This window comes from Anopheles bellator, chromosome 2 (genome assembly GCF_943735745.2).
Source record: "Anopheles bellator chromosome 2, idAnoBellAS_SP24_06.2, whole genome shotgun sequence".
Taxonomy (NCBI): Eukaryota; Metazoa; Arthropoda; class Insecta; order Diptera; family Culicidae; genus Anopheles; species Anopheles bellator.
The window spans coordinates 77,645,341-77,670,721 of NC_071286.1; the positions used below are offsets into that span (position 1 = coordinate 77,645,341).

Below are 25,381 nucleotides of genomic sequence, written 5' to 3' on the forward strand. Positions count from 1 at the left end.
CTCGTTTTGGTGTTCGATGCACATGAAAATTTACTAAATTATTTGAATTGAATGTAATATAAAGCATTGAAACATTGTGGACCTTCAGAGTGATAAGCATATTTTGTGGTCGATACCGAAAGCAAATCAAATAATAATTCCGTAGATTGAACTCTGCCTGTTTCATGACCTTCAAATCGTTGAGAAAATGCACCAAAGTTGATTGTCGGTCCCAGATGTCAAATCCTTTTTGTGAGTACACTGTGAGAGGTTACTTCTGCAAAAACCGATTGGTAGAGTGTGTGGTAAAAAATATAGAATTAATCAAGCAATGAGAACAATCCACACCAATCGATGACGAGCAGTCAATGTCGATGGCGAAAGCAAGAAAAAATGTAAATAACATTTAATATAACATGTAACAATTTGTACAAACTTTGATGCATTCGTGAAAGATGCATTATGGGCACGGAAACACAACGGTTAATGAACGTATGGGAAATATGATGCTACAATGATGTGGGATTGGAATTTTAAAATTGTTTTTGTAAAATTGATAGTTCGCTTGAATTTTCTGAACAAAGTTGCAAACAATAAGTTCACATCCGGTGGTTGTTTGCATATTTCTCGGAACCCTTTCTGCAATAAAATATGAAACCTGCAATACGAAATACTTGTTTGTTTACTTTCTTTCCAGGCGTTGGGCTTCGGCAGAAAACCTGCTCATCATCCCAGTCCCGATGCAGTGATCAATCGGTCTGTTGCAACGCCGTAGCAGCCGTACTGCCGAGAGTATGTTTTTGCTTCAACGTTTTGGCTAAAAGGGAACAGTCGAATAAATTATTGTCCTTCGCCGCGCAAACCGAACGAATTATGAGCGTTCTATAATTTTGGTCCAATTAAAATCGATGATGCGAGAATTTGCTGTGGTGGAAATGGTGGCCCCATGAAACCGGTCGCCGTGGTTTCGGTAATACACTATTTCCATGTGCAGCGTTTTTTGGTTCTACATTTTAGCTAATTAGCTAGAAGTCTGATCGACCTACATTCGGCGTGCGTAATGTATCTGCAGTGTTGTTTAACTATTGAGATAAAAATTCGGTTCAGAGCGGGTGATGCGGCTAACCAATGAAAGGGCAAGTAACGCGCTCATTACGATGCCAATGTTGGCACCTTAAAACTATTCCATTTTTAATACATAATTAAAAAATGCCCCATAGGGCATGCGAATACCCACAGCCCGTTCACGAAAGGTTATATTCGTCGTTCGCACATACATTTGAATTATAATATGCCCTTTGGTGTTGGGAAAGTAAACAACCGCCAAACAGTGTTGTGTATTGTATTGAGATTTGTTCTCCAAATTATTATCGTTTAATTATTATCCTGCAGGTCATTCTAAAGTATGTGAAATCCTTGGCGGCATTAACAAACAAAAATACAGTAATAATAAGAAACACCAATAATCCTACCAAAAACGGTTGGAAGAGAAAGAGCAAAGGGTGATAAAAATAATCAACAAACACAACTCATGAGGCAAATGGGGCGGATGGGCAAAAAATGCAGCCACACGCGAGCATGCAACGCGAGCTTTATGCCAGAAGTTTCGAAGACGAGGATGCACAACACGAAAAAAAGGAAACACAGATGGGGCCCATCACAGACCACGGACCAAACCCGTCCGCGGTAGGACAGCGCCAACGCCGGCCACGCGGTGGTAAAATAAAACTTTGTCCCAACCGGACGTCGCGCATCAGTTCGGCGTGCGAATTCGCGCAAGAAGGTCGTCAACCAATCTCACGCATTTCCGTTTCGTGTGCTCCTCGCGCGATCTCCGTGCTCACATCTCGCGCTGATCGCTCACCTGGCTGCGTACATTCTTGAGAGGGTAAGCGCGATCGTTGCCGTTGAGTGAGCAGCGCGCAGTGAGAAGCTACTCACGCGGAGGGATTTGTTTTGACGATCGCACGATCGCGGCCCCAAAGGGTTCAGTAGTGTTTGCGCGCTTCGATCGAGTGCTGGTGTGCGCTGCGTGTTGCGGTCGGGAAAGTGAAGTTGAACGTTTGTTTTTATGCTGCGGCACATGGGACACACTAGGTTGGTGAGAGCAAAAAACGCGGGTCCCAGGATCGTGGAAGGAACTGTTCGTGAGGCGCGTGCCATTCGGGTAGCGTGTGATTTGAATGCAACGTCAGAAAACGTAACCCAAGGCACACGGTACGGTTCGATAACGTTTGTGGCCCCCGCGAAGCGCACTTGACTCCATTCTATGCATGGTTTCTGTTCGCTACACCAGAAACATAGATAGTAGGGCAAGCACGTAAGGTGTTGCATATAGTGTCTGCTGTGGGCGTCTCAAACTCGACGCTGACTGTCTGTTGTAGCCGAGGCCAGGAAGCGTTTTTCGCTGTACGTGTAGTCGGTGCACTCGGTGCATAAGTTCACCAGACGCACCGCAGCCCTATATACTCCAAAGGAGGTTGCGGTGTTAAAGTTTTACCGAACTTGCCGTTATGAGGCATTGGGTGAACAATCCGTACATTAGCGGCGTGATATCAATTAGATTAGCGATGGCGGAAGACGAACCAACCCAAAGGAAACAGGTTATCGGTTAGCCATTTGCACATTCTTTTTGGCGAGTGTAGCAAAGTTTGGCCTGCATTCCCGGGGAGTGTTATTTAAATTCGCGGATAAGGTTCACTCTTTCGGCCTGTGGCTATTTGTCTTTTCATCCTTCTGGTTGGTTAGCGTGGTGCTAATGTTAGCTTCGCAAAACCATCGTTCGGTTGTTTTGGAACCGATTGGACACACACGCTAATCACACCGCTTTCGTAGCGGTTGTGCCAAATTTACCGCTAAATGGTTTCGGTGATGTGGAAAATTACGACTTTTGGAGGCCGCTACACTATTAGAACGCCTTAATTTGAATATAAACCCTTTTGACAGTGTTTGAACCAAATTGAAACAAGTTATGGGTGTTGTTTTCGGGTTTTTTGTTTGCCGGATGCCTCAGACAGGGGCCGCGGAACACTTTTACGCCAACGTCGGATGCTGCTGACATCTTTTCCCAATCGGCCCCAATCGAAGCTTCTTCCGCTTCGCACCGCAGTCCGTTCGTCCTGTGCCGTTCGGTGTTGACAAAATGCTAATGAGATGTTTTGGGAATTTCAATTTCGCTTCGCTATTTTCGCCGAAGGCGCTTCATCTCGGAGCCTGCAGGATAAATCCAGGTTTGCAAAAAAAAAGCAAGGCCAGCATTATCCATAACAGCTCGTTGTCGATAGTTCACTACAAAAATACGGTTTCTCCGGTTTCGAGCCATTCAACGGGTGCAGGTTCGAACCGCTCGAAACCAATTACTACACGTTTACGATGCGCTACCGTTCCGCTAGTAAAAACCGATCGAAAACCGTTCATTTCGGCACGCGGGGTTAGTTTTCGAAGTTTTTCGCTGTCACGACCCCGCTTTGGGGACACGCGATCGAATTCGACCACGCTGATCACTTCTTAATGACAGCCGTACCAGCAAGAGGGCGGGACGAAAATGACCACTGAATCGACCGCCGAAAATATCAAACCGTATCAAAAACCCGGTGGCCGTCGTCCGGTCGGATAACTCCGCTCTAATCACTGACCGTAAAGACGTAATTTGCTAGTCGTGCTAGACGGTCGCGTGACACGCCGATGTCCCGCGGTTTGGAAATAAAACGAAAAGCCCCCCCTCCGAACATCCTCGAATCGAATCGACAGCCAAAAATGAAATCTACAAGATATGGTGCTTTGAACTTGATCTTGATATATCGCTCGCAGCGCTTTCCACGGTGCCCGCCGGTCGGTCCGGTATCGGCGCCGCCCTAGAGAGCTTCAATGTCGTCTCTCGAGTTTTGTGGCCAGTTAGAGAGTCGACTCCGAAATGTCGCCGTCAGCGAGTGGGGTCGGCACCCACGCGGTCCCGGCTCGAGGTTAGGCGAACGATTTCGACCCATGCGATGCTCAGTCAAAGCCAGTTAACACGAACCGCTGGAGAAGGCCACAAGTAGGCAAACTGCACTTCGATGCCGGAACGGCTGCGCATCTCGGATATATCGGAGAAGTGCAAGGGGGGGGGCTTACAGCTTGTACCTTGGAGCGCGCGAAATGCAAAGTGCGTGGCCTCGGTCAGCTCCGGCAGTGGGCTAGTGGATTGCGGTTCAATTTTCTTACACATCGTTCCAGCACGGTGCACGAGAACTGTTCGAGAACTGTTGAAGGTGGGAAACAGAAAAGTTGGGCAAAAGCGCCATTAGCGCCAAAGTGTCGGAATATCGATTGCCGTTTGCTAGAGAATCATCGATTTACGACCACCATGAGACAGGCTGGCAAGCGACTTCCTGAAAGTCGCCTGGAGTTAGTAGAGCTGTTGCCTTCCTGTACGAGACAACAGCCAATTAGGATATAATTAAATACTTGTTATAGAGAAACAGTTACCTCTAGTTGGTGTTTGCTGCCTTCGGTTACGACAGGGAGGTAGGTTAATAGTTTCGATCGATGTGCAGCTACTCCCATCAGTTGTTGCGCGCCTGGTTTAAGAAGAGCAGGACGGGTTTGGGTCCTACATGTGTAGGACGGAACAATTCACCAACGTGAAGCGCCAATGAATGATGCCGCAAGAATTCGGCGAAACAGCGAACAATTCCCTCCGGCACTGTTCGGTTTGGCAAAGACAAAGATCCCGACAAGTGATAAACGAAAATTATGATAATAAGCACTTAAGCCCATCCTACGGCGTGGAATTGAAATTCAAATGAGGTTCTGGCGCTCCGTACGCTGCGTTTGTCCCGGGTGTGCCTCCAGCGCCTTCGCGTCCCGCCATCGCCCGTACTGGGAGTATCCCAGCCCAGCATTGGAGGCTGAGGTTGCGAAAGAAGCTTCCGGAGATGATTACCCAACATGTGGGGGCTATGTTTTGGTTGCGAGCTCAAGATTGGACCGGACCGGCCCGAGGCTAATAACCCGCAGGAGCAGTGGCAGCTTTTCGAACTTGGGCCTCATTAAAAATGTAAAAATAGTTGGACTTTGAGCCGGGCCGAACCATTACGAGTGAGATCGCCCATCAAGGGGTACAGAATTTTCCCGAACTCGACTCGAGCGGGTGTCACTGGCGTCGTGAACGTCCTTGGCGTATTGGTGGCGCATGCAATTAGCCCCGAAGACGTGTAGACGTGCTTCCTTCTTCCGCAATCCGGCTAATGGTCGGAAAAACACGCCGACCCGGCACGTTGCATGGTTCACCGATTCTGGGGCCTACTGCGGGCGTTGGTCGCGATGGGTTCCATTCTTTAAAAATCCAATCGAAAAGGCCCGAAAAAACACGACGGTGCAATAAAGCGATAAAAATTTACGACACGAATATTGTCATGCTGCAGGCCGAAGATGATGGAGCGCCGTCTTCGCAAGGCCATTCCGGACCGACTTTCTGCTGCTACATTTGCATAACAGACCGGCACGAAACGGTTACGAGATGGCCACGATCGGAAGTGAAGAAGTCGACCATGGTGGTGTGCTTTTAATCTGTGCTTGACCGCATGCGTCGGGTTTCTCGGAGGTAAACGGTGAGATAATAGGGCAGAGCTTTGGGCCGGAGGCATCAATCATGTTTGACCCGAGCTCCGGCGCCCATTTGTTGCTCTCCTTCGCAAGGGCCCATCTAATACCTCGCTGAAGACTTGACAGCAATGTAGCAAACGTAACATAAGACTTAGACGGAGATTTAGCTCCGTTCTGTTGGCAAGCACCAAGCGAATGGAGGCCGTTCCCTGGGGATCTTGTTAGGGCCGGCGTGTGGCCGGTCCGATAAACGTACTGCCCGGTCGCTGGAAGAACTGGACTTTGCGTGCCAAATTACAGTTCCTTACTGCTGTTGACTGATTAGCAACGCTGTAGCCTTTTTGGGTCGTCGTGATTCATCGCTTAACCAGCGAGATGCCAACACGCATTCCGCTTTGAATGGCCATGTTTCTTGTCTTAATATTTAGCACCGTTTGGCGAGGGCATCCAACCTATGGAGTTGTCGAAGACAAAAAACCCGAAACATCCGAGGTGACCGGTGTCAGTATTTATGGTCGGCCATCAATAATATTGGCGTCGGACGGAACGAAACAGGAATTGCCTCGCTAATATCCGGAGCTTGTCCCGTCGCCGGGATGGTTAAGGGAAAAAAATCATGTGGCGCCAGTAGGGAAAAGTGCGAATAATGATGTCGTAGAAAGTGGCGAAATGGCGGGCGCCTTACGAAACCTGGGATACTGGGGGGTTTTTAATGCGCAGTTTTTGCATAAGCCTATGCAAAAACACAGTTATGAGACGGGAAATAAAGCGGGCGAATATCATTCGTTTGCATAATATTCGCAGGATACACCTCAGCGAAATGTTACCCATAGCTAAGCAATCTGCCCGAGGGCTAGAAGTTTAATAATAATTTCAAACTTTCGTTTCCGCCGACGGACCGAAAGATTAATTGTGGAGATCATTAGGCCAATCTTAACACCTGTCGATAGCAGTCTGATGACCGTATCTTGGCTCTAGCTGGGGGGCTAGCTGATGGCTCGGAGGTGCCAATAATTCGCATCACCGACCGTGAATATTACTCCCCTGACGAGTTTTCTTCTTTCGACTTCTCGCTCCGCCGGGTCACAGACTTGGCCGGGTATCCCGTATCTTCCTTCTGCCGTCGATAGTCGACAGGTTGATCGAGGCACGGGCTGGTCACTGTTTGATCTAGGGGCTGTACATAGCAACTACGTCTGCGTTGGGTGACCTTCACAGTTGGGCCGGGCCAGTGTTATTAATTATTCACACGCGTGCCATTTCGGAGGCTTTCTGCATACTTTTCAGCCAGCTTGCCAGCTTTTCGGCAGCGCGGCTTAGGAGGTGACCAGCAAACGAGTTGCAGGATCAATAAGGGGCGTTCAAGCAAACACAAACAATTTGCAACCACGGGAAAAAAATCCCCGAAACTGTTGGTGACAAGCCGACGACAGGCTGCGGCGTGCCATCAGATGTGGCCAATTTCGTGGAACTTCGAATATAAAAAAAAGCTTCCGAAAAAAAACTACTACACGAACTAGCTAATTTGCTAATACAACAAACGGTGGCCTTCTTTATCCATCACCGCGGCGCATGTTCGGACTCCAGCTAATGGCCGGGGCGGTCCCCAGATTCTAGGCGATGGCTGGAATGTTCGTTTCTCGCCCGGTTCGCAGCCGACCCACGTAACCTTGCGGCGATGCTTGGCTGCGAAGCGCAACGCCCGGTTAGCATTGGCACATGACGCAATCAGTAGATCGAACGGTTCGGCTGGGGGAACGATCTGCAGCAACCCACTTCCCACCGTGCTAATGGCTTTGGCCTATAAAACAAAAATTTCTGTTCGACGATGATTATCTCACGATTACCGATCAGATGGCAGCCATTACCTATGCTATGCTTCTAACAAATAATCATTCTTCCTTACCTAAAACCCCGTAGCTCACGACAACTACCCGGTGCGCTGGAACCTAGAAAGTGAAGTGATTGTACCGTTGTGCTTGAATGACCAGAAACCGCCTTCCTTTCCCGGCGGACCAGCGTAAGTGAATCGGACGCGAACAGCTTAATCCGATCCGAGAGCGTGCGTGCCGACGGAACGCGACGCCGGAAAATCCCAACGACAGTGCGAAATGCTTATGGATGGGCGCGCCCTAGCCCGACCGTAGTGGACTCGGACGCGGAGACAATAGTGGGTATTCTGGGAAAAAAGCGGCCCAACATATTGTGCTCGAAGCGGCATATGTGAAGCGGATCGAGTGCCGTCGTGCGTGCCTGGAGTGCTTGCCTAGATAAGATTGCGTGATACGCGCAGGACTCCGAAGTGGGGAAATCGAGCAAGAATTCAGAGACACACTCCACAGAGTGATCCGCAGCCCGCAGTGCAGTGCTCCCGTCTGAAGCCTCAGTCCCGCCGGAGGGTCGTTCGTGGAACGATGCGTAAAGTTTGGCTGTTCGCCAGCGCCTTGCTGGCGTTTCTCAATTTCGTCAAGTCACAGGAGCTGGCCCGAACCTTATACAGTCCAAGGTAAGTGTGGGGGGTGACCGAAGTGTGAATATGCCACGTTGATCGGATCGGATTGCTGCACTTTTACTTTCGCGGGGATGCAACTGCACGGAATGGCGTCATGCACACTTCAGATCGCGCGCGATCGCATGAAGCACTCACCGAAGCTTCACGACCTTGGAGCCGGATCGTTCCGGAAGGTGCCGAGAAGTGTAACAGTCACCAGCCCCGGTCGTAACCTTGGCCCTGGCCAATGCCTGGCTCTCCGTTTTTTTGGAACCGAAAATTGGCGCCCATCTCGAATCGGCTGAGCAGTTGTGCGTTGGCTCACGGTGTGTATTCGCACCGTTTACGTCGGCTTTTACTGACCTTTAACCACCCCGCGTATTCCGCCCTATTGCGTATAGCGTTGCTTTTGTTTGACCATCGAAGCGTGTGTACTCTTGGGCAGACAAATTCATAAGCGAAACTCTTGCGCAATGGCAAAACCCACCCGCGGAGAGCTACGCGTTGTCAATGGAGGATCAGGCCGTTCGGTATTCGGCAAACAATCGCGTACGGTAGCTTCAGCTGTCACTAGACGTGAACTCCTTGAACTCCTCCGACCGAGTGCGGGGCCTCATGAGGAAGCGTTTAGCGACGTGTTCGAGAGGTTTACTTTTTTCGTTTGCTGTCTTAGACCCATAGTCTTCGGAACGTTTTGTTATAATTGCTCGATCACGCCTTGTCAAGCGCCGTCAGAACCGCGAGCCACAAAAACCACAAACCCCGAGGCAGCATACTAATAGATGGCCTTTTCGTCAGCGTAAGATGTGACCTGTGGACGGTTTGCTCTTGATTTCTGCGTGGCTCTCAAGTTGGTTCTAATGTGTGGTGAGTTGCAAAATATGACGAGTTCCCCCCATGCGGTTCACGGTAGTTTATAATTAGCGATGGATAGTTTGATGGATGGAAAGCTCCGTTGGGGGTTTCCTATCATTCATCTTCTTTATTTGAGACATACGTGGGTTGGATGGATGTTTCTGTTGAATGCAAGCATCGAGCATGTACGACTCAAAACCGTATGCCGCTGAAGGTTATCGGGGTTATCTCACGCCACACGTGCGTGACTATTGGGCCGTTGGAATTCGAAAAATGATCAGCTGAACAACGGCCACCGTAAGGCGCTCCACTGGTGCACCGTCACTAGGTTCTACTGGTGGTGAAATCGTATTATTACGCGCTTGACCACGTGCTCGAAACACATAACTTGGCTCTCACCTCGAACTAGTTTAATTGAAGAATCAAAATCCATTCATACCTCACCTTTTTGCGTTATGAGCGTTCGCTGATTGCTTGTTGATAAAATCAGCAAACGGGTTGGAGCTGGTACTTAAAGGGTACAAAAAGAGCTGAACATAGCACAATTAATTACTCACTTGTTTGAGGGTACGCGAAAACGTTTTTTGTTAACGCAGCGAGTACGTATGCGATCTCAAATTGATGGTTCATGTCTAGGATAATTGAGGTTGTAATACACCGCGGGCGGTAATTAATTTACATGCGGTTTAAACGGGAGAGCACCGAGCTCTAGGGAAGCATCATCCGAATAATATTCCGACTTTAAAATATCGTTAAGGCGACATTAATATCACACCGGACGGTTAACACTTAGTGTTATTGCTAGTTGTTTGTGCCGAACAGAACCTTGTTTACGTTAAGACGAAATTTTCGAAAACATGTTCACTGTGGATATTTTCGCGCTTCGATTCCTGTTTACCAATCACTTCGCACAGCAATTAAAATCATCCAAACGAGGTGCTTCGAAAGTACATTTATTCACGAACTGTTGTTGATTCCTCATTTAGACTTTCGACCGACGTGGAGAAGTGAAGCGAATCAATTTGGCGCTAGGTTTTGCCAGGCGTTAGTAATGTTCCGGATGTTTCCGAATGTTGGATATCAATTACTAGAACCCTGACCATTAGTCGATCGATCGATTGGCGTTAGAACGGTGGAAACAGTGTTGTTGGTTTTTGGACCCCAAACAATGCGTTTTGGGGAAACCCCCCGGCTGTTTCGTCAGGACCGCACCATTAACATTCTGTTTGGGGAGTGTTTGTTTCTGAAAGCTGATCCGACTAATGGATAAGTGTGTGATACGGGGGTGAATGATAAATTAGTGTATTGTGTGGCTAGCTTTCGATGGGGTTTTCCCGGGCTAATGATTTCTTTCGATCGCATCAATGAACTGGGGCCGGTGGTTTCCGAGTGACCCAGGACCCCACCCGTTTAATGCGCATAACTTTCCATGCTTAACTAATGCACTTTGCATTCCGGTGTCAACCCTTCATTCACGTGGCTTGACCTGTGACCGAGGGGGGATGCTGGCTTCGTGATTTATGTCCGCACATTGACCGGCTCATTAGCTTGCATCCCCGCCCGTGTGGGGGGATGTCCCAGTTGACCATCCTTCAATGTTTGAGGCACCGGAAGATTAATTGCCACACAGGTCGTTTGTGGCACACCGTTCGGTGACAAATGGCGGACATCGCTCAGTGTGTGACAGTTGGTTATCGCCAAAATACTCCTAGAGGTCACGCGAATAATAGCCCTCGTCCTTGCAATGTTCCGCCTATGTCCGGCAGTATTCAGTGACTTCATTTTTCCCGGTTCTACAAATGTTTGTTCTTCCGTTGCAGATACGATAACCTGGACATTGACACCATTTTGGGCAGCAATCGGTTGGTTTCGAACTATGTGGACTGCTTGCTGAGCCGCAAACCGTGCCCCCCGGAGGGCAAGGACCTGAAGCGTAAGTAACGGCGTGGTAGATGTCCGATTTAGATACGCCGGAGTGGAATGGTTTTAGCAAAAGTTTACAGCCCCAAGACGGTTCCTCTCGGTGCAATCGATCGGTCAAGATCGGCAAAAAGGCAACCGACCGATTGAGTATTGCACGTGAGAATAATTGGGTTTCCGAAAAAATCAGCATAATGTTACCGTGTGCCGGTCATTATGTGGCGCAAGTTTGCATTTCAAATTCGAGCCGCAATCGTGCCATTGCGTTTCGCCTCATGAAATCGCACGCAAGTGAGCCGCCTTTTTCCGTTTGCGAACTGCGTTTCGGTGGCGTTTGAATGAGTTTCCCACCAACCCCCGATGGCTTCGGCTGTGACGGAGGGAAAGAAACCAAGGTAGCAGCGTAACGCGTGCGTTTCGGACACCTATTAGAAAAGGTCACACACCGAAGCCTGTGTTTCGACCATCGTCGACCGTTGCTGTCGCTCCTTGGGTGAGGTAGAAATCATCTAAGCGATTTTCCCGACGTGCCTACCGGGGCGGAAGAAAACCGCTGCCCACCTGCACCGATTATGGTCTTTAATCTACATTGCCATCGTTATTGTAACGATATCAACGCGGGCCCTACGCGTCCTTCGGGAAGGACGAAGCAGGTCAACCGGATAATTTGTACCCATTTGCTAGACGACTGGGCCACACGGAGGCGTTGCTAAGTATCAACCGTTAGCGGAAAGGACAGCAAAACATGGACGGACGTCTTTATATAGGCTTCGCCGGAGTCGCCTTTGTACTGCGGACTAGCTTTTGATCCTTTATTCTTGGATTTTCTTCCCAACACCAATATTTTGCAACCATCAACTTCTCGGGAACGGCTGGCTGTTTTTGTGTTCTGCTTGACGGGTGGAGTTATTAGCCCACCAGCCTCAGGAAGGGTTGGTTCCATCTGTCGACTGGACAAGCCGCTTATCGCGCCGGGTGTCTCCGAGCTGCTCCAATACGTGGAAGGGAAAGTGAAAAATCTCGCTCGTTTCTCCCTTCCACTTGGTTGGTACTTTCTACTGTAAACAAATCGGACCCTCTTGGTCGAGGCATCTGGTCTAAGGTCAATTTTCTTCGCACCAGTGAACCGTGGAGCTGTAGGAAATGGATCACAACTAATTAGCATAAATTCCTGCGCAACGACCGTGCGGCCACCGATGCGCGCCAATGCAGGAAAATACGGATCGGAGATTGTAGGGTGCGGCCTTGGCCAAGGGCATTCGGGGTGAATGCGAATAGAATGGCATCTTCGTGACTCACAGTGCTTTATGGCCGTTTTGGCGCGCGTCAAGAGCCATCCGAATGCCGTTGGGGAAAGGTTTGCCCCGTTCGTGCCTACACTTTGGAGAAAGTAAAACTGGTCCGGGAAGGTTGGAGTAAAAGCAAAACCACAAACAGTACGGTAATAGTAGGCCCCGTGGCAGGACAGATCGCAAAAGTAAAGGCGGTCAACACAAAGTCCGACACCGTGCGATGTGATTTGCATGCGGAACTGCGCGTTATGCTTGCGGAACGTGGCTTTGTTTACTTTATGGAGAGCCGCGGAGAATCAACTGGCCCGGGATGTCGTAAGAGCGAGAGTCCCTGGTCCCGGCGATGATAAGGAAAATGTTGCTGGCAATTTAATTGGAAGGTTAAATGGCAAGGTTTTCCTGGCTACTTGGGAGCAATATTTTAAATTCGCTCGACATTATGCATATTAACGGAGCCGCTGTGCTGTGATTGCGGAGTTTTTAAGATAAACTAAACTTTCTCATTCAACCCGGGGGAAGAGACGACCAACGGCGTGCACCGGATGTTCCAAAGTGGTAGCTCGCCTTGGGACTTCATCTGCAAAGTATGCGTCGTAAAACGTTACTATAACAACGATTCCCGTAAGGAGCCAGAATAGTGTTGCCAATGGCATTGTGTGGGGTTGGGTGCGCTCGGGCTCAAGAATTTACCGCATGCCGTTCGCGAAAAACGTTGGGCAAGGGTAAAAGAAACGCCCTACAACGCCCCACTTCGGACTACCGTAATCGCGAAAGTAGTCCACAATAACAACCGGGCCCTGGGTCGCTTCCTGGTGAGTTGACAACCTGCGGACGTGAACGGAAACTTAAAGAGAAAGTTTTGCGTACTCCCGTTGGCACAGCAACCCGTTGGCGCTGTTTACTTTGATCGTGTCATCGTCTCCGGCGTTTGTCGGCTTACGGAGGTACGGTTCAGGCGCACGGTACCGACGGCAGACGATAGGCCGAGCCCTAGGAATGCAGTGAGCCGGCCATACCCTCATCTGGGTGCTTGTGTTCCAGACGCCCGACCACCTACCGGATGCAAGAACGGCTCCGTCCGGAGTCCTGGGTGGCCTGATTGCTGGACGGTGGTGGCGAACCCTCTTTACATATGTAATTGGAGGTAAAGTGAATAACAAACAGTCTGCAACCGCCTCACGGGCCAGCGGCGGCGTAAGTGGGACGCTTCGGACCGGTGGAGTAGTTCGACAATCTCGGGATTGTTTCGTGCGACGTGTTACGTCGACCGAGAAAGTGATTTAAAGTTTTCCCAAAGAACCGTGCGCCCTCATTCGTACGCCGCAGCAAAATATATGTCCCCTCAGGATCGGCTGCGATGCGGTAAAGAAGCAAACTTCCGAGAAAACTCAACCGATGTGCGTTGCAGAATTTGTGGAACTCGATAAAAGAGCCATATTTAAAGTACCTAAATGCGGTAGGTGAATGATGTTCAGACGCAGGGAGTATGGAATTAGAAAACCCAGGCATTGAAATAATAGCACGCGATGGCAACCGCTGGCGGTACAGTTGTGTAAATACGCGGTTTAACGGAACACTGAAGTCTCATTTGGATGACAAAATTAACACTGCATATTTAAAAGCACCGGCAGCACCGATTTATTATAGTTAACCCCGTTTAACCCATTCACATGGTGCGTCGCTGAGGTCTAGGCACGCAAAGGCCTATTTGCGTGTTAAGCAAACGCCGCAGAGGTCGTGAGGCTGCCGACGATGCCATTGTAGAGTCGCTATCATTACCGCAAGGCATTTATTCGTTGCCCGAGCCTGCAAGATGATGAATGCGCTAGCGCAACGCAGACTGCATTTTGATGCAGCGCCGCTGATGGGCTGAAGTCGTCTGGCAACGGGCCTCAGATAGCCAGCTCTTAAACTGGGCGCCGCAACGAATGACGTCGATGTCGTTGTCGGAAAACTGTCAGCTTTTCCGGATGGGGTGCAGCGGCAGTGCTCTGAGACGATGCAGCTTCATCTCTCATTAAATGGTAATTTACGAACACTAAGCCGGGCACGATCGGCCAACCCCGTGCTGAAAGCCAACAGAAACGGGTTCTGATGGCATTCGAATGAGGCTACGTCGATGAAAGATGTACGGGACAGACACTCGGCTATGTAACACCATCGTCACCACCTTGGCATGCGGGCCGATTTCGATCGATTCTTTCCGAGCGAGTATGGAAGCGTTCCGTTAACTGACTGAATCTCTGATGCAGCGACGAGTTGTGTGCTTTTTTATTGCTTTACCTTATTTTGCGATCGAGATATAACTTTACGTTTGAATCCTTTACCCACTGTGGTGATTTATGTAATCGGATGCGACAGATCAGGGATCAGGGTCAATCGTTAGAAGCTTGATTTTTCGAGCGGTTTGAAACTTGTGACTGAAGCAATTACACATGAAACGACAGATCGGTACACAAAATTGCGTCCTAAAGATTCAAGTACTTAGATTCTGGCTTTGTGAATATCTGAACGACGCCATACCGTAACATGTTCCTGCCCTAGTGCAAAATCAGCCCCGAGCTGACCTCAATGCCGGCGCTATTACTTATTTATCCCACCTGCTCTCCATTAGTGCAGCAATACGGAGGCTAGCTGGATGTCCAATTCGTAGAATACCGCAAGAGTGTGGTATCCTACTTCGGATCAGAAAGGCAGTTAGGACTAAAAGTACTACAGGGACAAAGAGGACACTGCCGGCAGCCTGGAGAAGTGTCCATATCATGCAATTCAATTGCCATCCATTGGATGGAAGATTGAACTGATGGCTTTCTGAACGGAGCAGAGTTCTGGGTTTTGCGGTTAACCTGCAAGCTGGAAGTGGATCACTGCAGGGCTTAACGGTCCGGTTCAGTTGGATTGCAGGCGAAGCATATCGTTTCGGTCGGAGATAATGTTTCCATAAAACCACAATCGCCGGCACACTGGGAATGTTTATTTATTTATGCTGTTGAATGTATGAATGATGTTAATCAAGCAAGATGAACGGTTCAATTTGTAAAAGTAATTAATTAAAGTGTACCCATCGTTTGTTTCACATCTGAAGCGACCATGATTTTTATTTCCTTGCACAGCTCCCGTAGTTTGAGTCTGTTTCATCATTTTGAAAAGCTCTTTAATGATTCAATGACAAAAACAGTTTTTGGGAACATATTTTCGCCCATCGAAGGCGAACAACGAATTTGGTTTGAAATGCTGTTAAAGACATGCATCTTTAAAGTGTCGCATCGTGCATTCGCCGTTGTTTGGCGTTGCATCGATTTGCATATCTTTTTACGTCTTTGCATTTCACCTTTTGCAACACGGTGGCCATTCATTGTGTGGCCTGGAAGTGTCGGAAAACTTGTTGAGTCGGGTGCAGCTAGTCATCCGGCGTGCCGGGCAGATGACGAGTTTAATTTATTCTGTGCACGGATTGCACGGAGAATGTCATCATCGGGCAGCTTTTTCTATGCTGGCCGACGTCGTATCCTTGGTCCAAATGTATTTCTGCTCCTTCGCTGGGAGAGAAAACACTGGGTTTTTGCTAGGGCTTTCGTTCGTGTTTGCTTTCAATTTGTACTTTAAACAGTCACTTCCACAGCAATTAGTAATTCTGTGAATGTTTGACTAAGAAATTGTGGAAATACGATAAACGAAGGGACAATGTTACGTTACGTTAGCGTCTTGTAAATGTCCTTTGCAACTTTATGCACGAAGCACAAAATGTAACTGTCTGTTCGTGGGATAATTCCAAACTACGTTGTACCCGCCTGGAGCCATCACGAAGTAATTACGGCTCAAATAGGTACGAGGTTATGCGAACAACAAATTGATATCATTGTGTCTTATTAAGCACCATATTTTAGACGTGTTTCTCCCGAGATGAATCACGATGGGGAAGCGGCCACCATTAACAATGATCTCACGTGCGTGCGGGACAAGGAACATCAAGGAATGGCCGGCGACACACAGAAATTGAAACCGGAGTATTATTTATGGCGTCATTTATTTTGGTCCCTTTTTTAACGATCCTGAAGATCGCTTCAATTGCAGCTATATGGCGTGGCCATTCATGAGTAGGTCGTGTTCCTTTATGGGCAATTTATTCAAAATACTAGCAAGAAACGGCGACTATTCATGTCATGCGGCCCATCAAGGGATAAGAGATAGTCTATTTATAAAAAACGAACAACCACCCTATTCATACCGCAAACTCATCAAGCCGGCTGAATGTCTTCCGATTTACAACGCTTTAACCGGCTAGAGGTGGCGAAGCAAATTCCTTTAGAGCAGAAACTGTTCTCTAGGCATTTTCTAAAGCGGCCCAAAATGGTGTGGCAAAAGCTGGAACATGGCGTTCGCTTAGATACCATAATGGCGAACTTTGCGTTCCTTTTTTTCCAAGATAAATTGGATGTTTTTGTGGGCAATAGTGTTTGTTCAGTGTGATGATTGATTCGAATGATCGAATGTGACTCGAAGGTGACCCTGTGCGAGTTCGGAGCTTCTATAGCTTGTTTCATTTTTCGTTTCTTCCCTTCCGCAACCGTAGGGATTCTTCCGGAGGCACTGCGTACCAAGTGTGCACGCTGTTCACCGATCCAGAAGGAGAACGCGCTGAAGATCATCACACGGTTGTACTTCGACTACCCGGACCAGTACCGGGCGTTGCGTGAGCGTTGGGATCCGTCGGGCGAGTACCATCGACGGTTCGAGGAGTACTTGCGTGGCTTGCAGTTTAACCAGATCGGCGGAAATGGCGCTACTGCTCCTGCAGGACCAACCACTGGCAACGGTGGCGGTGGCGGCGGCGGTAGTAACACGGTAGACAGTGGTAACGATAGGCCGGTAAGAAATGACCTCGACCGTCAGCCCGCAACCCAGAGCAGCAATGTGCAGGCCGTGGTGATTACGGCGACGCGGTTTGGACAACCGAGCGACAATGTGAATACGTTATTGGCCACCCCCCCCAACACCGCCTCCGCCGGCCGTGGCGCCAGCGACCGAACGACCTAGGCCACCGGCACCGGTAGCACAAATTTTATTCCCGACCTATACCAACAGTAGCAATAGTGATAGTACTACCACCTCTACTAGTACCACCGTTTCTGGAACACTAGAACTCACCAGCATCACGGCTAGCGGCTCCATTCCACCTAATTCCCTAACAATAACCACTGTTATTAGCCCACCCGAGGGCTCCACTGGCACCGGCGATCCCACAGGCGCTAGTGTCATCCCGTCGACGGTGGCCAGCTTCCCGGTCGAGCTCGGCAGCTCGGCCACACCAACCAGACCCGTAGTGGCGGTACCGGTAAATTACTATCTCAACATTACTAATGGCGGTTCCCTAACGCTTTGGATGATACAGCTAACGATGGGCAATACTGAGCGTAGACAGTAAGCAGCCGTAGGGGTGCTGGGGACAGCTATTGTAGGAAGTGTATCGGTCCGACGCCGTATCTGACACTCGTATTGCGTTGTAGTAGAAATCGTATACATAATATAGTACAAACCGTACACTCTTCCGTGACTATTTAACTTCCAGTCAGACTTCCCACCGAGTGCCGTCAGTCCCATCATGAATTCCGGAGCCCTACTGCAGGCAGTTAATCAACAGATAACGGGTTTGTTGGCATCCGGGTTCCAGAGTGGTCCGGAAAACTGCTCACCGTGGTTCAGATTGAACGTTCCGGGTTTTGGGTTGTGCCGAGCGGGGAGATGTCCCTGCACGGGATTGGAGGTACTTCGGCGGCAGTGAATTATGACGTTCAATCGTGCATTGAACCGTGCACTTTTCATGTCCGGTTCATGTCTCTGTAAAGTGTATGGAGTCGTCGCTTTGCGAGGCAAACAGCATGGAGCATCAGCTTCAGCGGTTTGCACATGGCCAAATGGCAAATTTACAATGGCACAGTTAATTTGTTCGTTTGATTTATCACCTTACGATTCTTTTCGGGCGATTGTGAGGCATGGACATGGAAATTATCAGCCCACCGATTGAAGTGGTGGAATTTTCTGATATTTTTTCCGAGCTTTGTGGAAAAACTGTCATCGAATTCGGTTCCCCTGCTGATTTTTAATATTTACCATTTTACACTTTGCACTCAATTGTCGATTGTTGTGTTTTTCATTTGTCTCGTACAAAAAAGGGGGGAAAATGCGTTCAGAGCAATGAATTACTATTCAAAGACCATAAATTAAAACTTTATTATAGATTGGTAGATATTTATTTACTGCACAATGCCACTCAATTATTTGGTAGGTTTTGGTAGGTTGGTTCGTTGCGAGAAAATGTTCGATAATTCGAGCACATAATTCGAGCACCGCGAAACATCAGACGGCTTGCATCCGACGTATCATTAATCAATGCGTGCAGTTGGGTGCCTTGCGCCTTGAATGATCCTCACTCAAGAAGCTCCAAGTCACGCTCCGATGCTTGGCAGGGATATTATAATTCAAGGTTAAAAATGAAATCTCTCGATCAGATGCCAGCTACGAGGTACATTTCTGTGTTTGGAATAATAAAAAGGGCTGGAGATTAATAAAAAAGACGAACTCGAAAGTGATTTTTTGTTAAAAATAATCAACACCTCAACGTTCATTTCATTGCTTTTTACAAGGGTATTGCAATTGGGTTTTGTTGATAGATAGACGTCGCGATGAAGGGGTGTATTTCGATTGAAATGTAGTCGGTTGGCATTGCGATGTAACGAAACATCGGCCAGCGTGAAATCGAGTTACGCACGACATGAAGCCAGGCACTATTTACCAAACCACATCCCGTCTCGGAATACCTGGCAAGCGTTTAAGCACCACCAAACACACCCAGCACTGCACTGCACTACGGTTTTCGAAAGTTTCGTTTGAACTGCTGGCATATCGCACCACAAGCCTTTTGCACTTCCCGTCACCATCTCGGAGTGCATGCTCCACGCACGTTCACAATGGCACCGCCAATTGATGCAACCAAATCCTGCACCATACATCCCCTATTCTGCACCATGACATTCGCACCGCCGCCCCTGAATTGGATGGGTTCTGTGAGCCACACCGATCGCCTCGACCAACGTTGCCATCGTCGTTCAGTCGCTGACTCCGACCGCCAGCTCACACTTTAGCACAATTCCGGGAACGGCCACAACTATCGTCACAGAAGCGACCCACAAATTGGCACTGCAAATTCCAGCGCATTTCACGGGACACTGGTGACGACGTCCCACACCAGGTGATGATGTTTCGATTCGAAATTTGGTCCCAAACGGCTACATCGTTCTACAACCGGAGCCGACGAGTGGCATCGGTACCGATAATAGGTTATGGTCCGTGATTGCCATCGAGTGCCATCGAGAGTTGTAGACGAAACAACATTATCTGAGGCTTACGGGTTGTTATCACTATTCTTTGCGTTTGCTTCGGTAGGAGTTTTAACCAGTATTTTTGATTGGTAGTGTTTCATTGTTTCCGCGGGTTGAGTACGATTGGTTAGGTGATGGCGCAGAGGGTCCCGATCGGGGAAGGATGCTGCGAGAGGCTGCGATGTTGCGATCTACTACATCTCCGTTGCTTCTCCCTAGGCTCCACCACCGGTATTGGTGAACCGGTTCGGTGAGGACGCTGACCAGGCTCGGCCGACATTTGCGCCGGCGCCCGTTCCAGTGACAACCACCACGACCCAGAGGCCAACGACTACGGAAAGGCAAACGCGTCCAGTAACGCGCCAAACGACGACCAGAAATACTCAACGTACCACCACAAGATTCGTAAGTATGGGAAGTTTTCGTCCGGCGAATGAAATTCAACGCGGTGAGAGATTGTTTCGCTAAGAAATGCCCGGCAGATTCTGAGATGAGATCCCATAAACTTCCGGCATCTTCCGGCAAGTGCAGATAGGACCGACCGTGGAGGGTCGAAGTTGGTTGGAATGCGGTGTTAGCTCTAGTTATTTTTATTATAAAAGGCGCATCAAACAGCTCCTTCAGATAACATCGTAACTCTCGGAGTGATAAAAAATTCATTTTCTTAAGTAGAAATCTCGATGAACCAAGGAGGGCAACTGAACTGAAGTGAAAAACTTTCGCAATTGGCATCAAAAACTCGACCACCATCGTTCTCACTTTCGCAGATAACACGAGTGCCACAAACGCCACCACCACGGACCACGACGTTCAAAACACCACAACGACCTCCAACCAACCAACCAATACCAACGGCACCACAACAACCACTTGCACCGCCATCACCACCACAAATCTATCCAACAATAATACTACAACAACCTCAGGCCCCACCGAGGGCGACACCAACAACCACACGACCACTCTATGTTCCAACGCGACCACCCTACGTACCAACGGAACCGACACCTCGGACGCAGTACGACACTACGCCGGACAGCATTATTGATCACTTCTTTGTTCCGCCATCGCAGGCCGCGAACCAGCCGCTACCGGCCAGCCCGATCGTGGGCCTCTGGAACCAGCTGGGCACCAAGATAGCCGACACGGCGGACGCCATCGCCGGGATGCTGAAGAAAACCGTCGACGTCCTGGTGACGAGTCACATCCAGTCCCACCAGAGGGCCCTGCGAAGAATTTGAAAGCCAACGGCAGCTGGCCCCACTTCCGAGTTCTTGGCGAAGTAGAAGAATGTGCTCCTCCTCTGCCCAGGCGGATAGGCGATGGGCCTTTATGGGTTCTACTCGATCGACTGTCGAAACCCTGCCACTAATAATGGGGTCGGATGTTAGTAATCAAACGAGCGAAAGAAATGGAAAAGAAAAGTTCGAAAACGAGAGATAGCGAGAGAGAAAGAGAGGGATTGTAAGTGTGGGGATGGATGAGAGAATGTTTGCCGTTTTAGGCATTAGTTTTCTATCAATAAAATAGTGTTTCGGCTCGAGCCAAGGATAGGTAAAAAAAAACCTTAAACTCAAAAGGCGGAGATCAGTTAACTTCGGATCAGTTAAAGCATTCGGATCGAGCGAAACGAAAGTTCACGGCCACAATGGTAGCTACTCCTCCTCTGTTCTTACACTTTAGATGCATATACTACAAACAAACGAGCCAAATTGTTTCGCTACGCTGGAATGTAAAAAAGTAGCACATTCCTTATCAGGAAGAAAGGGCAAAATTTACAAACAAAAAATTAACAAATTCTGTGATTGTGATTCAGTGATAAAGTATGTGTGCACCTTTTAGTGTACGAGTACAGCCTAGGCTAGCCGAGGGTCCGTGGGAATGTCCTTTTTGCCGCTGTTTTCGGGGGTTGACATACTTTAGTCTGACTTCTTTCGGTATTTGCTGCATCCCCGTATCTGGCGGACGAGTGAACAATTTGAATAGGGACAGCAAACAGTACGAGCTACAACAATTACGCATTCAGGGTGAGCTTTTAGGTCCATGGAATATGCATATATTTTATCATTATTAATCAATAAATGTATTACAAAGTTATAAAACAAAATGAGTTACTTTAAAGTAATGTGCGCTCGCGGTTACTTTTAAGAGCATCGAAAAATTTGATACGCAGTAAGAAAGAATCTTCTGATAATCGAATTTCAGAATACGTATGATCGAATGGCGGCAATGCTGAAATGAGAAATGGGGCTTCATAAGAGCTTATTCCTGCCACACAACGATGGACGGAAGCGACAAAAAAGCCATCATGTACCGAACGGCGAACATGGCGGCAACAAATTGAAGCGTAGGCAATCAAATTGTAGAGAGTTTCTTACATTTTATTCGCTTTCGTCGGAACTTTTTCTGCGCTTTGCTTTGCGACCTGAAAGGTGATGGTGAAAATATTTCATATTTCCGTTTTCGGCTCGTCCGTTCTGGGGTGGCTCATGAGCGCAAAAGTCGATCCCTGGTCCCTGAGAGTAACGACAAACCTACGAAGGATCTACCAGCAACACGAGAAATCAAATAAAACCGTAAGTGCCCGTTGCCACTATCGGGCCCTCCGGAAGCGGAAGAGTGCAATCTTGCCACCATTAAAGCTAGGGCGTTCGTTGATGCTTTCACTCTCCGGGGCTGAGCTGGGCTCTGGTCGTTGGAAATATGTTCATACTCGCCAGGATTGGCACACGTGTGTCGACTGATTTACTGGCGTCTTGCCGAGCATGTGGCCACTTTAATAGCGTCGGAAGCCTAATAACCTTCTCACAATGTACCTGGGCGAGTGTGCCGTAAAGATCCAAGGCAAAAAAATCAGATTATCAAACAATGTTGCTAGGCATCACGTCCGCTAACGCCATACATCATGGCCGTTATATCCCTCCAGAGTTGAGGGAGCGGAGCGTAATAATACTTCACAGGAACTTTCTACTCCAGTTCTCGACAAGGACACGATGATGGACTGATGGACTTTACAGCATCTCAACGAATTGGTTTCGTAAAATGTAACGGCCATTTCAATTTTTTTTACAACGCAAAATGTGTACGCACATTGCCTAACGTTAGGCGCAAAAGTGTTCTAAAAATGTTAGGTAGTCTAAAAAGAAATCCATCATGTTCTGGGTAGATGACTTTAGTGATCGATATCTCGTGAAGTAACGATCGTACAGTTTCAAGTTTAGGTTCGTTTTAAAGCTTAATACTTTACACTTAAAAATGAGTTGATTGTTTTTTGTTTTTTTCATTCGTTTGTGAGTTACAGGGTGTTAACTATGGAGGTCAACGAAAAGACCTGGCTACGCCGCTGAAATTGTGCGTGGTGATTATGGTGCCGATAATCCAAAAGCTAGTAATGTGTAATTTTAGTTTCGTTGGCCCCTTTTTTGTTGCTTTTGATGTTAAAGATGAACCTCGCTCAGGCAGAACCGTTACGTTACCCTATAGACCGGACCTTGCATCAAGCAAAATTTTCTGAATGATGAAAAATTGAAATCAAGAAAGGATTGTGAAAAGAGCTTGCTAGAGTTTTTTATCAATAACAACCAAGACTTCTACAAGAGAGACTTTATGAAGCTATTTTTCAGAAAGAAACAAATTTTCCAACAAAACGGTGTATATTTGACGCAAACCGGACAATTGGAACGTCTTAAATACAGTTTTAAATTTCACCCAAAAATAATGAATTACTGTTTAGACTACCTTACACGAATGGAAAACTGGGGAAAAGCTCCTTTCCCTGGTTAAGCCGTTCGTTCCGCGCGTTCGTTCGATGGCTATTTCTTTTCGAACAACCGATTCTAGGTGAAATTCTACAATTTCGCGTCTGAAAAGACATGAGAAACGACACATGGTATCTGCCAGTGTACGCTCTGTCCGTGCCAAGAATTCCATCAACCGCTAAAGGATTTGCATAATATCTGCTTTCTGTGAACACGCTTTTCCGTGCTTTCAACGCTCGTACGCTGTCGGTCCAAATTCGACATTTGACGATGTGGGCTAGCAATATGGACTGCGAAGAGCTGTAAAAGCCAGGCGACCGAATTTAGTAGTTGCCAGAACCATCCAACAGGATCGTAGAGAACCGGAGCGCAAGAAAAGAAAGCTATTCGATTGCGAACCGTGCCGTCGGTGACATTTTGACGGCTGCAGGGAAAAAACGGTGCACTTGCGTGTTGGATCGGGAAGGATGTTCCAATCGAACGGCTGTGGCAGATCCGAGGCTCTCGGAAGATGTAACTTTTTGCTCGATGAACAGATTGGTGATTAGAGAACACTGATTGGGTGCCTTTGCGAACGAGACGAACTGGAGTTGTACTTTGTGTCACTAATATTGTGCGGAGTGGAAGAAGTTTCAGAACGATTTTCAAGTACATATGACTGTGATTGATTCTACCGACCAGCATCAGCTCTCGATTTGAATCATCTCGCCATGACCCCACATGAATCAGTGTCCGGATCGCGTGCTATCGTTCCGTCGATGAGTTCGCATACTCATCGTTAGCAAAACAGTGCCCCCGGGGTGTGTGTTGTGCCCCGCATTTAATGAACACCCATCGTCGCCTTCGTCGTTGTCGGGAACACGTGGAAAGTGCTGGGAAAATGGGGATCGCATTCTTCCGATTGAACAGTACGAAATGTAAATGCCATTCCAGTGCCGGGTGCTTCGGGGTTTTCCAAATGTCGCTTTTTGTATTCAGTGTTGGTGCATCGGGAGAGTCACGTTCAGGATATTCACATGGAGCAATGATAAAAATGGTTGGTATGAACTTATATCGAGCAACTGATGAGTGCGTATTGATTGCCACTAACCAGATTTCGGGTTTTCCCCGAGGACGACATATTTTGTAAGCAAGCCTTGCAGGTTCGAAGAGACTTTTCGGGTTTTCCAGATCTTTCCAAATCAACCGGCCGAGATGGGACAACCTTCGTGAGCCCCACAGCGGAAGAGTTGTTATACAACTGGACGCACGTCGGTAAACTGCACGGCCAGAAACCACAACAAAATCGGCGTCAAAAAGGAAGGCCACGAAGGCGAACGTGAGAAACACGCGTCAACACATACCAAACGTGCACACTCGAGCTACGCATGACGACATCCGTGACGAAACAATATTTTGCCACCAACTTCTTCCGAACCTCAGACCGGAACAATTTCCATGGCACAGTAAAAAGGCGCCGGCGGCGTTTTTGGCGAGAAACTCCAGAAGTTAGTCTAATCTGCCCCGAGCGCTGCTGATGACACATGAGGGTACTAATAATAAGTGTTGCTGTCCGCCACCCCGCCGACCTCGCGGATTCAGCGGAAGCTGCGGAACCCACTAGCATCCGCCCCCCCACCCCCCCCAGAGGAGGTGACAAAAAAGAATCAAGTGTCAAAGCTGTCAGTTCAAACGGTGATAAGCGAAGTGAATTTAGCTCCGCTCGCACCTCCTCCCCAGAAGTGTGCCCAAGTGGTCGTTGTTGTAGGCAGAAAAAGAAAAACAATAAAAAAGCAAACACACAGCTCCCAACGCACTTTACGCGGCCGGAAAAGAGACAATCGCACATCTTGAAACGATCAGATTACGGGTACCATCTGCAGTGCGAAACGGCCAAAGTCGTTGAAAAGTGATTTATTTTACCCTCACACGGCCTCGCGAAATATCTTCAGCAGACAACGATGCCGGAAGAGGAAAAAGGAGATAAGTAGGAAAGAGACAGTGTCACACCGGGGCCAGGGCCGCCAGGACGAATTTGATTGTTGGAGCCTAATTTGATTTGGGTGAAACATGGCAAAACTTTTGATCGTTCCTTATCTCTTCTATCGCGCCGGATGCTGACATTGAAGGACCTCTGAAAAG

At 48.2% G+C, this 25,381-nt stretch overlaps 1 protein-coding gene across 2 annotated transcripts; it reads left to right on the plus strand.

The window, feature by feature from the left end:
* Window positions 1-1,940: 1,940 nt before the first annotated feature.
* On the plus strand, window positions 1,941-21,590 carry LOC131210824 (mucin-2-like). Of its 2 annotated transcripts, none has more exons than XM_058204117.1 (6): window positions 1,941-2,076; window positions 7,486-8,071; window positions 10,732-10,844; window positions 16,697-16,992; window positions 19,722-19,907; window positions 20,270-21,590. In XM_058204117.1, exons 2-6 carry the CDS (start codon window positions 7,980-7,982, stop codon window positions 20,741-20,743), a joined length of 1,161 nt encoding a protein of 386 aa, XP_058060100.1. In that variant the 5' UTR covers window positions 1,941-2,076; window positions 7,486-7,979; the 3' UTR covers window positions 20,744-21,590. The 2 variants fall into 2 exon arrangements, with proteins under 2 accessions (XP_058060100.1, XP_058060101.1); XM_058204118.1 differs by having other exon boundaries at window positions 20,576-21,590.
* The last annotated feature ends 3,791 nt before the right edge of the window (window positions 21,591-25,381 follow it).

Bases quoted from the DNA above. Each gene is read 5' to 3' on its own strand.
- LOC131210824 (XM_058204117.1), top strand. From the start codon at position 7,980: ATGCGTAAAGTTTGGCTGTTCGCCAGCGCCTTGCTGGCGTTTCTCAAT. The intron at 10,845-16,696 runs GTAAGTAACGGC...CCGCAACCGTAG, and splicing joins GGAGGGCAAGGACCTGAAGC to GGATTCTTCCGGAGGCACTG. The intron at 16,993-19,721 runs GTAAGAAATGAC...GCTTCTCCCTAG, and splicing joins ACAGTGGTAACGATAGGCCG to GCTCCACCACCGGTATTGGT.